The sequence below is a fragment of the Pseudonaja textilis genome, chromosome 5, assembly GCF_049901715.1.
Source record: "Pseudonaja textilis isolate UNSWEBS1 chromosome 5, rPseTex1.2, whole genome shotgun sequence".
NCBI classification, from domain to species: Eukaryota; Metazoa; Chordata; class Lepidosauria; order Squamata; family Elapidae; genus Pseudonaja; species Pseudonaja textilis.
Genome location: NC_141994.1, coordinates 22,825,593 through 22,839,545, shown reverse-complemented (window position 1 = coordinate 22,839,545; position 13,953 = coordinate 22,825,593). Strand labels below are relative to the sequence as shown.

The 13,953-nt window shown below is 41.6% G+C and overlaps 1 protein-coding gene and 1 long non-coding RNA gene across 4 annotated transcripts in view; one reads left to right on the top strand and one right to left on the bottom strand.

Annotated features, from left to right (window-relative positions):
- The window catches only part of LHFPL3 (LHFPL tetraspan subfamily member 3), a 176,552-nt gene that overhangs the window by 57,352 nt on the left and 105,247 nt on the right, over positions 1–13,953 (bottom strand). For all 3 annotated transcript variants that reach the window (XR_015743967.1, XM_026701641.2, XM_087935560.1), the window contains exon 2: positions 12,725–12,961. Coding sequence is in view for 2 of the 3 variants with exons in the window: in XM_026701641.2 (XP_026557426.2) it covers positions 12,725–12,961 (237 nt within the window). In the remaining variant the exon portion in view is untranslated. The remainder of the gene's footprint in view (positions 1–12,724; positions 12,962–13,953) is intronic.
- On the top strand, positions 615–3,144 carry LOC148125559 (uncharacterized). The gene is made up of 2 exons (XR_015743794.1): positions 615–756; positions 1,620–3,144. It is a non-coding gene; the product is annotated as an uncharacterized LOC148125559 (long non-coding RNA).

Sequence of the window (13,953 nt, the reverse complement as noted above, 5' to 3'; positions counted from 1 at the left end):
TCCGTAAGTCGAGGACTACCTGTAAGAGAAATACTGAACTATGTTGTAGGCCAGGAACCTCCATCCTTGGCCACTTTAAGACTTGTGGACTTCAACTCCCAGAGTTCCTTGCTCTGAACTCTGAACTGCCTTGAACTCTGGGAGTTGAAGTCCACAAGTCTTAAAGTGGCCAAGGTCGGAGACCCCTGCTGTAAGGCAGAATTGCAATCATCTTACCCATAAAAAATTCAGATAATAAGATCGACACATTTTTAAAAAGAATGGGATAAAACTTTTCTTGGGGTAAATGTCCCCTTCTCACAACATTATTTTGGACCAGCTTACTTTGAGAGAGGCTGCCTTCCAAACTTCTGTGGAACTTAAAATTGAGTTTGACTTATCTAAGAAAGTTTGGATGCCGTTTGTTCAGCTTCGTTATCCATTAGGTGGAAGACTTGTTCCCAGAGTTATTGCTGCTGTGAAGTTTTACAAAACTGTGAGAGATTTAGGAGGAAGTAATTAAGGTTCTTGAACCAATAATCTATATTTATAAGAGGATGAAGCAAACACAACCTATTTCGAGGACTTCAGAAGTGACATTGAGTGTCCTATTCTAAAGCAGCGGGTATAATTATTTTCTTTCAATCTGAAAATGAGATTATTCTAGCAAAGCATTTATTTGACAAAGGAAAATATTTGTAGCTCAGGGTTGAAATGAGAGGTCCTTGGGGCACTGAGCTTGGATGTTTTCATGCAGACATTTCCTTACCAAATTAGGTAACATCATAAGTGCTAGTAAGGAGTGGTTTGCTCTCAATTTATATTGGAGGTTCTTTGGTTAGTTACCCTGTTTACTGTTAGTTTGTTTGGCAGTTCCTTGACTGGGTTATTTTTTACTGATTGTTGGTCTGGTGTTAAGTGGAGTTAAACTATGCTCATCTGGGTACTGATTGGTGGTAGGGAAGTGTCATGCCCTTGTTAGAGTCAGACTCTGAGGGAGAAGGAGGAACAGTCGACAGGGAGTGGAAATGTGGCTCCGGAGGTTGTGGAGGAGGCTGGGGAAGGGCAGAGGCCAGCTGGCCAATCAGAGGAAGAACCAGGCCCATCCCCTCTGCATCCTAGGACAAGCAGGGAGGAACAGAAAAGGAAACAACTTGGCTTACGAGAGAGGAAGCGGCCATGATCCCCCTCATTGGTTGCAGCTGGGGATAATAGTATATAAGAGAGACGATTACAGCACAGAGTTGCCAGAAGCAAAGTGTGTGTTATTTTATGCTGAAGTTATCTTGGTTGGCATCCTTCCAACAGACTGTGCCTTGTTATCTCCTTGAATTTGGTAATTACTTATCTTGGTCCATTGTGAAATTTCCTTCACTGTAATTTGTTTTGGTTTTTTATTTCACCTCTATCTACTCATTAAGTTTGGACTGTATTGATTTCTTTTGAAGACTATTTTTGAATACATTTTATCTCCAACTGAGAATTATTGAACAGTGGGGCCAAATTGGAGGCATTAAGGGACATTTATTTAAGTTTTGGGTTTGATTACATTTGTGTTACACTCTGGGTCATCACAGGAAGTGTTTTGGTCTTTTGTTCCCTTTTTGGCTTGTTGACTGTCTCTTTTGCATAACATATAGATATTATAGACCACAAGGAAGGCTGAGCACCAAAGAATGGAGGCCTTTGAACTCTGGTGCTGGAGAAGACTCCTGCGAGTCCCTTGGACTGCAAGGCCATCCAACCGGCCAGTCCTAGAAGAGATCAACCCTGACTGCTCTTTAGAAGGCCAGATCCTGAAGATGAAACCCAAAGACTTTGGCCACCTCATGAGAAGGAAGGACTCCCTGGAGAAGAGCCTAATGCTGGGAACGATTGAAGGACAAAGAAGAAGAAGGGGGATGGCAGAGAAGGAGGTGGCTGGCTGGAGTCGCTGAAGCAGTTGGCGTGACCTTAAATGGACTCTGGAGGATGGTAGAGGACAGAAAGGCCTGGAAGAACGTTGTCCATGGGGTCACAATGGGTCGGACACGACTTCGCAACTAACAACAACAATAGATATTGTTGGTGTCTACATATGTATTGTTGGCCAACTTGTCAGAATGCCAAGCTTCTGGGAATTCTCTAGCATTTGTGGACTTAGCTTGATCTAAGATAATCAGTTTTCCAGTTGAAATTATGGTAATGTCTGTCCATATGTTATGAAATTAAAGAGTTTTCATCATGTCTTCTGGTGTTATGGATGTTATTGAACTACCTGTCAGGGCTCCAACATGCACCCCGATTCAAATTACAAGTCTCTAGCCGCATCTCTCAGAGTAAAAAAGTTGGATTTATTAGGAGTGACCATGTTGGCATTTCCTGGTTGTAGCCGACTCTGACACATCATTCATTTCACCCTTGACCCTGGTCTTCCCCCCACCCCCTGGATGTATATTCTCCAATGAGACACATCCATAGCCAAGAGTCATCAATCATGCTCTCCAGTAATAATCTTGCGCACCAACAGCTTCGGCTGCCAAGGTGATTATCTGAGGCATTTAAGGAATGCACTGCTTTCCCCCATTCCCTTTCTGCTGGCAACTTTTTTTATTTTTTAGCTGACACTAGCCTTCTGCCTGTTTCCAGCAGTAAGCAGCCCAACAAAAGAATCAGCAATACCACCAACCCTGAAAGAATACAAATTGAGAACGAACCCCATTCCTTACCAGCACTGATGATATTACATAGCTGGGTGATGAAACGTCTGCTAAAAAAACAGCCGAGCTTGGAAAGCATTTATTTGGGATGTACCAAACATTTTAGAGAATACTTAAGAAAGACAGGTTGCTTGTTACGTGTATGCTGCTTGAAATCCAATTCAAGAGTCTAGGTTTTGGATTGAAATCTAAAAGAATATTAATATAACTTTACACCATTTGTTGTAGATTTAATATGCATATGTCCTGCTTGGCTAGAACCCCACTATTTGGAGTCTGTCAATAAAAAATTTTCAATCCCTTTTTAAAAATAATATTATATCATATGGTTAACATCATTGAACATATGTACTTTTTTCAACAATAAAACGAGCACAGTTTTTAAAAATGAAATGCAGAAAACAAGTATGTGGTTGAAGATAATTCAATTTCCTAGAAAACTCTGTTCAGTTATCTTTACCCCCCCCCCAAAAAATAAGTATCTTGCTTGGATATTTGCTTGACGCTGTACTTGAAAATACGACAATTATTGCTAACTGTTCAGAACTGAAGAGACGTGTGTGGCATCAAAGCTCTATTAAATCTTAAATATTTGGCTCTTTCTGGACCGCTTGATGTAGAATAAAGGAAGTTACCAAATAGTTCAAGATGTTTTGTGCTGGACTCCATGCTATTTGATTAGTTTGGCAGCTTTAGTTTTAAACTCACCAAATAAATGATAAGGGATAAAAAAAACATTTTTGCTTTCTTCCATTCCTTAAACCCGTGTTGGCGAACCTATGCCACGCGTGCCGGAAGTGGCATGCAGAACCATTTCCCCCGGCAGGCGGGAGGTTGCCCGGAAGAGCCACACTTTGCATGCGCACGCGCCACCGCCCAACAGTTGATTGTCGGGTATCTGGCATGCATGCGCAGGGGGGCAGAGGGTAGAATCCCGCCCCTGATTTGGCCCCCATTATACCATCTTTCTTGCTGCTGCTATTAAGTGGATCACCTCAGGTGTTAAGTTAGCAACACGGTTGTTAAATGAATCTGGCTTCCCCATTGACTTTGCTTTGTCAGAAGGTCGCAAAATGGGATCACACGACCCTGGGTCATAAATGTGAGTCAGCTCACGAAGGCACACATATTCAGGAGGAAATTGTGAGCTTTCTTGAGGAAAAGAACAAGATGTCAGTGCTGGGAAGAGGGGAAGTAACTCTTTCGGCCATTTGTCATCTTTGAACACTTCCTCAGCCAACAGCGCCGTGAAACCACCACCAACTCGACAGTAGAAGAAAAACACGAAGGGAAAAAATGGCCAACTGAAGAAGACAACTCTTGTAGACCATAAAGGGCTGGTCTTGCTGCAAAGCTGAAGAGCACCTGCCAATTCATTCTCAATGGGTTGCTGAGGATTGCTTCCAGTGCAAGAATTAAAAGCCAAAGGGAGATTCGGAAATGGCGGAGGATTACCTCAAGAAAGCCAGGGACAATTTTTGTCCTTCGGTTGCAGAAAATCGTCTCTTTAACGATTCTACGCCTCTTCTTTCCACCCTGATATGCTCCCATCATTTTCTCTAGCGGTGCTGAAATATGTCACCGAGTAACTCTTAACACCAGACCTCCTCATTAGGCCTCCAAAATGTCTGTTTTTCAAAACACACCCTGTCATTTCAGGCACACCAATGTATCTGTCATCGCTAAGTGACAGAAGCACCAAGTGGAAAGCAAGGAAAGATGAAACGGCATGATTTGGATGGATCCCATTTGCAGAAAATTTAAACAGAGCATTAATTTCTCTCTCTTTCTCTGTCTGCATGTGTGTGTGTGTGTGTGTGTCTGTCTGTCTGTCTGTCTCCATCTCTCTATCTGAGTCTGTCTCTCTTTTTCCATCTCTCTCTCTTTCCGTCTCTCTCTCTTTCCATCTCTCTCTCTCTTTGAGTATCTCTCTCTATCTCTTTCTCTCCATCTTTCTCTCCATCTCTCTTTTTCCATCTCTCTCTTTCTGTATCTCTCTCTCTCCATCTCTCTCTCTCTCCATCTCTTTCTCTCCCTCTCCCCTTCTCTCTCTCTCTTTCCATCTCTCACTCTCCATCTTTCTCTCCCTCCCACTCTCCCTCTCTCTCTCTTTCTTTCTCAGAGCAAACCTCTAAAAATGTAGTGCCACTGAAATGTGATTTACAAATGCTGTGCTCTACAAATCAATGAACAGGGTTCACTTGAGGACATTCCCAGAAATTGGTCTCGTGACCCTCGATAGCCACATTTCTAATGGCAAATATTTACCCTTATCGCGTTGGCAAATCCTTCTTGCATTTTAGGAGTTTACGCAATACAGGTAGCCCTCCACTTACAGCCACAACTGAGCCCACAATGTCTGTTGCTAAACAAGACAGTTGTTAAGTGAGTTTGGCCCCGTTTTACCACCTTCCTTGCCACGGTTTTTAAATGAATTGCTGCCGTTGTTAAATTAGTAGCCCAGTTGTTAAGTGAATCTGGTTTCCCCATTTGCTTGTCAGAAGGTTGTAAAAGGGGAGAAGTGTCGACCCCGGGACACTGCAATCGACAAAAAATACGAGTCAGTTGCCAAGTATCTGAATTTTGATCCTGTGTGCCTGCTGCGATGGTCTTCAGTGTGAAAACGGTCATAAGTCCCTTTTTCAGTGTGGTTGTAACTCTGAACGGTCACTAAATGAACTATTGTAAGACAAGGACTAGCTATAGGAAATTTTGATACCAAAATTGTGCTTTACTCCTATGTGAAGTATCCTAGGATGAATAAGATATATGCACCTTCTCTTCCTTCGCTGCAGATAGATAGATAGATAGATAGATGATAGATGGATGGATGGATGGATGGATGGATGGATGGATGGGTGGATGGGTGGATGGATGGATAGATAGATAGATAAATAGATGTAGATGGATGGATGGATGGATAGATAGATAGATGTAGATGGATGTATGGATAGATAGATAGATAAATAGATAGATAGATAGATAGATAGATAGATAGATAGATAGATAGATAGATAGATAGATAGATGATGGATGGGTGGATGGATGGATGGATAGATGGATGGATAGATAGATAGATGATAGATGGATGGATAGATAGATAGATAGATAGATAGATAGATAGATAGATAGATAGATATAGAGATATATTGCAACCTGTAGAATAAGTTAGACGTTCTGGCTTACAAAAGAACTGTAAAAACCTATTTTGCCAATCTAAACAAACAGCCAAGCTGATTTGCAGCAAAAGAGGAAGCAGCGGTGAGATCCTTCTCCATCTTACTTAGAGTTGATGAAACCTTCTCTCCCCTCCCACCCCCCATTTAGGCTGTCAAGAATGGCCTCCCTGCCTTTGTGCTTGACTTATTGTGTCTTTCAAGATTCAAGTAGTCCACATCTGTTGTCTTCCTTTTCCCTCCCAACCTATTCCCCTGTTGCTCTGGAGTGTCTATCAACCTGCAAATAGGAACTGTCTTATTTCTCATTTTTGTTGCTCTGACAGTCTTTCCAGATGAAGAGCTGGATAAAGAGAGAGGGAGGGAGGGACGTAATAGTGTGACAGGAAGGAAGGAAGGAAGGAAGGAAGGAAGGAGAGGGAGGGAGGGAGGGAGGGAGATCATAGAATGACAAGGAAGGAAGGAGAGAGAGAGAAGGAGGGAAGGAATGGAAAGAATAAGGAGGGAAGAGGGGGAGGGAGGAAGATAATAGAACAACAAGGAAGGAAGGAGAGAGAGAAGAAGGGAAGGAAGGGAAAGAATAAGGAGGGAGACAGGAGAGAAGGAGGGAAGACAGGGAGGAAGGAAGGAAAGAAGATAACAGAATGACAAGGAAGGAAGGAGAGAGAGAGAAGGAAGGAAGGAGGAGGGAGGGAGGAAGATAATAGAATGACAAGGATGGAAGGAAAGAGAGAGAAGGAGGGAAGGAAGGGAAGGAATAAGGACAGAAGAGAGGGAGGGAGGAAGGAAGATAATGGAATGATAAGGAAAGAAGGATGAACAGATGGAAGGATGGAAGGAATAAGAGAGAGAAGGGGGAAGGAGGAATGGAAGGAATGAAGAGAAAGGTGTGTGTGGCCGCAGCCAAAAAAGCCAATGCAATCCTAAGGCTGCATTAATAGAGGGATAGAATCAAAATCATGCGACGTTCTGGTGCTGCTTTACAAAGCCTTAGTAAGAGCACACTTGGAATCCTGCATCCTGTTCTGGTCACCACAATATAAAAAGGATGTTGAGACTCTGGGAAGAGTGTAGAGAAGAGTAACAAAGATGATGAAGGAGCTGGAGGCTAAATGTATGAAGAAGAACGGCTTTTCAACTCGTAAAACATTTTCTATACATGTTTTATAGTTGACAACAGAAAGAAGGGGGGGTAGTTTCAATGAGCAGACAACAGTGTGGAATCGAAAGTACATTCCATTCATATTTTCTTCAAAGACTGATTAGATGGCTGAAGCTTCTGCTGCGAAAAAAATCTAATTGGAGAGCATGATTGATGACTTTTGGCTATGGACGTGTTTCATTGGATGATACACCCAGAGGGGTGGTGGGTGGGGAAAGCAGGATCAAGGGTGACAGTAAATTACGTATCTCAGAGTTGGCTACGCCCAGGTTAGTGCCAGACGTAGAATGTTAACTTCAAATAAATCCTTTTTTGTTTTGGGAGTGTGGCTCGAGGGCTCATGATTTAATTGGAGTAACTGCCAGAATCCTGACATGGTTGCAGGAATTGGGGATGTCTAGTTTAATGAAAAGAAGGACTAAGGGTGACATGTTAGCACTGCTCCAATATTTGAATGATTCCAACAAAACTGCATCAGTTTCAACGAAATCGTTTGAACGATCGTTTGTTGGAATCGTTTGAACGATTCCAACAAAACTGCCATCAGTCACTTTTTTCAGTGTCGTTGTAACTTCTAACGGTCACTAAACAAATGGTTATAAGCCAAGAACTACATGTATTAGATTACGCCTCTGGCTCAATGATTAATAGATATTATCTTACCTTTGAATGTTGTGTTTAAAGTAATGTCATTATGTAAACGTATTGTGATTGTATTTTAAGACACAACTTTATAGCCTAGCATTCTGTGAGCTCTGAAGTGGTACGGTGGCCGAGAGATGGAATTCTTGCCTCACAATCAGAAGGCTGTGAGTTCGAATCCCAGGTAGCGGCAGATATTTCTCTCTCTGGGTACAATGAGAATCTATCTGCTGAAGAAAACTCCGCATTGGCGACAGGGATGGCATCCGGCCATTAAAATACTCTGCTAGCTCCATTCAGTTGTTCAGACTCCACCCCGCAAGGGATTATGAGGTCATTAAAAGATGATAATTCTGTGAGCTATATTGGCTATGAGCTAGTACACTTTTGGATTGTAGGACAATGCTATTTTTTTTTAATTTGCAGCTACCCTGTAAATTATAAAATGAAATAGCCTAACACTGCTGGGTATTAGAAAAATGAGTGTGCAGGAAATAAAGGTAAAAGCATACACCTGAAATAATTTGCTATAGTTCATATTTCACAGATTAAAAGAATCTTCAACCCATTTCATAAAAAAACAAACCGATGTATCTCTGAAATAAGGAATAAATATCAAAATATTGAAAGGCCCAAGATCTCCTAAATTTTAGGACAAAAAAGGGCCGAAGAAAAACAAGCTTTTCTGTAAAGCTGTGTGACAAGCTATCATAGAAAAAGTTTTGAAATGAAAGAAGCCACATTTTCCTTGATATCAGATTTTTATGCCATTTCTTATTAATATATTATCAATCCCATTCATTTGGGTGCGCTATCTTAACTTCTAAAATAAATTAGATATAGCTTTCAGGCTAGATAAGATACATTCTGTAATATATATTTGAACTTATACTGAAGGAATAAATATTGCTCTTTTAACCATAAATATATGAAAAATGTATAAACCCACAATTCTAAGGATGTTTCTGATCTTGAATAATATAGTTCTACAATAATTCATCCCCATATAATCTCTTTTAATCTTCAAGGATCAGAGTTGACTCCAATTCTCTAGAAAGTACTTCAATACCTTGCTTATTCAAGGTTATATAATTTATTATGGATTTCCTCTATTTTCCAGCTACATGTAACATTTGTATTTGGTTAATAGTTAAGATTGCCAATTACATCCTTTGCAACACATTTAATTGCATCCAAACTGCTGCTTCAAAACAAAATAACTCCAGTTTCTTTGGAAGGAGAGAATAATAACTATGTTCGGTCATTTTCCAGAGCACACTGAAGAAAGAAAGTCATATTGACTTTGGATAGATCCATGATAGTTCTATGGTAGTAGAATTCTGCATCCAATTTTGGTCACCCCAATACAAAAAAGAGGTCGAGATTTTGGAAAGAGTTCAGAGAAGAGCAACAAAGACGATAAGAGGCCTAGAAGCCGTAACATATGAAGAATGATTGCAGGAACTGAGTATACCTAGTCTGATGGAAAGAAGGACATGATAGAAATCATGTGTTATCTTAGTAATGGAAATTTTGGGCTCAAGTCGAGGACTAATCTAATGGAAGTATTTTAGGTGAAAATGTAGAATTTAGAATAACAGTTGGAAGGGACCTTGGAGGTCTTCTAGTCCAATCCCCTGCTCAGTCAGGAAACCCTATACCATTTCAGACGAATTGGTTGTCCAATCTCACCTCCAGTGTTGGAGCATTCGCAACTTCTGGAGGTAAGTTGTTCTACTGGTTAATTGATCTAACTGTCAAGAAATTTCTTCCTAGTTCTAAGTTGCTTCTCTCCTTGATTAGTTTCCAATTATTGCTTCTTGTCCTGCCCTCAGGGGCTTTGGAGAATAGCTTGACTCCCTCTTCTTTGTGGCAACCCCTGAGATACTGGGACACTACTACCCTAGTCCTTGTTTTCATTAAACTAGACATACCCAATTCCTGTTCTTTATATGTTTTAGCCTTCAGACCCACTAATCATCTTGGTTGCTCTTCTCTGCACTCTTTCTAGAGTCTCAACATCTTTTTTACATAGTGGCGGCCAAAACTGGATGCAGTTTTAAAGCGAGGCCTTACCAAGGCCTTATAAAGCAGTATTAACACTTCATGCAATCTTGATTCTATCTCTCTCTTAATGCAGCCTAGAACTGTGTTGGCTTTTGGGGCAGCTTCAGCACACAGCTGGCTCATATTTAAATGATGGTCCACTATGTCAGAGTATATTCATGAACTGGAATAGAGTTTGGTAACAAGGTCAGCCAATGGATAGGCATAGCAATTAAATCAGCCAATGAGGATAGTTTGGAAACTGAAACTAGAAGTAGCCTAGGTTGGAAACTGAAACTAAAATAGAATAGAATACTTTATAGAATAGAATACTTTATTGGCCAAGTGTGATTGGACACACAAGGAATTTGTCTTGGTGTAAATACTCTCAGTAGCTTAGGCGTAGCTCTATATTAAGCTCTGCAACTCTGCAGCTATGTTTGAGCTCTGCTTGCTTGCTGAAGACTGGAGCTCTGCTCTGAACTTGCAACATGTTTCTGTTTGAGTTTGCTCCATGTTGGAGAAATCTACAACTGGTTTGTTAAATCTACTTATGTTTATAAAGATGTTAAATGATACATCAGCCATCTGTGTTTGTTTTTCTGGCACTGAATTACCTCTACAAAACTCTCAATACACTAAGACTCCGAATTCTCTCTCAAAATCTGGACTAGGATTCCCTGGTTTTAAATAATGCTGCATTTTCCTCCAAAGATCTTGCTTCAGGGTTTTGCCTTCATCACCAGACAATAGAGAAATCACAGTATAAATGATAGTAATATCAAGTTCAGTTTGGCACCTCAGTTGTGACTATTGTGAACAGCCCTCAGTGGGGTTTCATCTTTAACCGACATCAAAACGGCACGTGTCTGCTTGTGTCCTTTTTGTGCTAGATGTCAGACTGCATTATGTCTTCTGGAAAGCTACTCAGAGATGAATGCCTATAGTCACAAGCTATCAAAAAGATTCAGAAGCAGAAGGAAGCATCACTGCTGGTTTTATTGCACGAGACTAAATTGTATTAACCAGCAACCCTATTCATTTCTGTTACTAGCTCAGGAAGCAGCATGGTTGCTTATAACATTACAGTTGTGGCCTGCCAGTGGAGGTGGTGGCCGATTCGGACATTGAGGAGGTAGGGGAGGAACATAGGCCAGTCCTGGAGTCTGGGGAAGGCTCCAACAAGTGCTCTGCATCAGAGGCAGAGATGGGGCCAGGGCTGTCTGACAGTCATCAGCTATCTTTGGAGTCAGAGTTCAGTGGGGCAGAAGAACAGCTGGAGCCTGTTCACAGCGTAAGCATGCACAGAGCTGCCAGACAAAGGGAACACCTAAGGAACAAGGGTCGACTCAGGAGTAAAGCCAAAGGTGGATGGTGAATGGCCCCTCCTATAGGGAATAAAGAGGAGCGAAAGGTGAGGGGTGTTTGCCGGAGACAATTAGTTCAATTCATTAGGGTAAAGATCTGTTCCTGACTCCTTGCCGTGCATTGTCTGCTACAGAGTGGCGTTTGGAAGATATCGGCCTGGCAACTCTCCCAGCCTGATAAAAGTCTGTAGCTGTGCAATCTCTTGAAAGACTGTTAGCCGGGACTTTGCCGGAGAGGAATTCCCTTTAATCTAAATAAAAAGGGTTTTATCGGGATGAAGCATCGGCTTTGTGCTTTCGGGAAGCCTAGGTCAGAACAATTACTAAATAAACAAACCTTATACTTTCTAACAGCTAATACTAAAAGCCAGAAGTTAGAAATACAATATTTATGAAAAGCAAGCAAAGAGCCTACCTGGTGAATTCAAGTTAGAGCAAGGATTGCAAGAGAGGAAGACTTGACTTAGAACCGTTCATTTAATGACTCTTGACTCCTGAAAAAAGTGACTCCTGACAATTTTTCACACTTATGACCATTGTAGCATCCCCAGTCACATGATCAAAATTTGGGCACTTGAGAACTGTATTTATGATAGCAATAGCAATAGCACTTAGATTTATATACCGCTTTTCAGTGCTTTACAGCCCTCCCTAGGCGGTTTACACAGTCAACCTCTGGCCCCCAACAATCTGGGTCCTCATTTTATCGACCTTGGAAAGAGGGAAGGCTGAGTCAACCTTGACCCGGGTGAGGATCGAACTGCTGGCTGTGGTCAGAATTAGCCTGCAATACAGCATTCTAACCACCAGGAAGGAGAATGAGAAAAGGAAGGAAGGAAGGAAGGAATAGCAATAGCACTTAGACTTATATCCTTTTTTCAGTGCTTCCCAGCCCTCTCTAAGTGATTTACAGAGACATCCTATTGTCCCTAACAATCTGGGTCCTCATTTTACCCACCTCGGAAGGATGGAAGGCTGAGTCAACCTTGAGCCTGGTGGGATTCGACCTGCCAAATTGCAGGCAGCCAGCAGTCAGCAGAAGTGGCCTGCAGTACAGCACTCTAACCACTGCACCACCCCAGATCTGATGGTTGCAGTATCCCAGGGTGCTGTGATCACTTTTTGCGACCTTCTGGCAAGCAAAGGTCATCATTATTTTGTGTTTTTCCTTGAAGTCATTCCGTTTTTCATCCAAAGAAGCTTCTTCAGTCAGAATTGAAGAAGCTTCTTGGATGGAGAAGCAAAATGTTTTCAAGGGTAAACCAAGTCCAAGAGTCCAGAGGACTCTTGAAAAAAAATACCTTGGGGACAACCATTGACCTAGATGGTTGAGAATTTCCGTAGACACTTCTTTTGACGAGCAAAGTCAACGGAGCCATTTGGTTCTTATCTTAAGAGTTAGCTCAGAAGAACAACATTGACCAAAGTGATGAGCCAAAGGTTTTTTTTTTTAAAAGAGACAACTGGACTGTTTTGTTTTTTCCTTGAAGACATTTTCCTTCTCACCCAAGAAGCTTCTTCACTCAGAATTGAATTGAGAAGTGAAAAGTCTTCAAGGAAAAGCCAAGAAAGTCCAGCTGCCTCCTGAAAAAAAATCACCTTTGGGACAACCGTGGCCTGAATGACTGAGAATCTCCATATAAATGATCTTACCTTTGCTTTCCAACTTCAGTTCTTCTGCTAGTAAGCTGTCCTGCCTATTGCCAAGTACAAATGCCAGAAAGGAGAGGATCATAGCATCCAAGATTCCAATAATGGCTAAGATGTAAGCCCAGCGGATCGAACAAGCTCCCAGCGTGTACTTGTCCGTTTTCTCACCGCACATGCGCTTCACCTCTTTTGCATCCCAGCCGTCGGGATAAATCATACAGCCAAGGATAAGGCAGGCAGCTGGGAGGATAAAAAGAGTAAGGGGGGAGGGAGGAGGGAGGTGGAGGAGGAGAAAGGAGGAGGAGAGAGAGGGAAGGAAGGAGGAAGAGAAAGAGAGAGAGTGCTGATGAAAACTTTAACCAGCCAATAGCTGCATTTCATTATATCCATAGTTTTATTATTAATATCATACACACACACACACACACACACACGCATGCATGCATGCATGCATACATACATACAGCTTAAATCATATAAATATAAAAGCGAAATACCACTCAGAAAATCTCCAGAACCATAAAGCCTACAAACTTGAAATTTGGCACGTATGTTCCTCTTGGCTTCTAGGTGCTCACTAAGAAAGGACTTTTTGAAATGACCATCAGAGCTATTAGTATTTTGTATGTTATTATTATTAACACGCTTTGATGCTAAGGAGTTGTACTCCCCCCTCCCCACCTGAAAAGAAATCTGTTCCAAATGCAAAACACAACCAGAGAACACAAGCCGTTTCAGTTTCAGAGCAGCTAAGCAGCTTTAGTACAGAACAGCTGAGCTAAGCCACGCCCAGGCTCCTTGCTGTCTCCTTCTTGCTCACACAGCAAATACTCTTTCAGTTTCCAAACAGCCCTCAACTCTCTCACACACTGACTGGATGCTAGCCAGATGAATACTGATGGATGGAGTCAAGAGACGTTTCAGTCTGGAATCATTGCATTCCCACAAGCGATCTGAGTCCAACCCCCTGAATTCTGTTGACTCTTAACTATTGCCGATTTTACCATTACTTGACCAGATTCTTGTCTCCAAACCTGGCAACTTTAAGACTTGTGGACTTTAACTCCCAGAATTCTCCAGCCAGCTACGCAATAGACCCCTAAACATAACAAAATAATATTTTCTTTCTTAAAAACCACAATCTTCCTCATCTGTTTTTGACATAGCAGGAAGTTCCCACAAGTTTTTATATATTAAAAAATTTCTCTCTAGCAAATAGTACTTTCATGGAT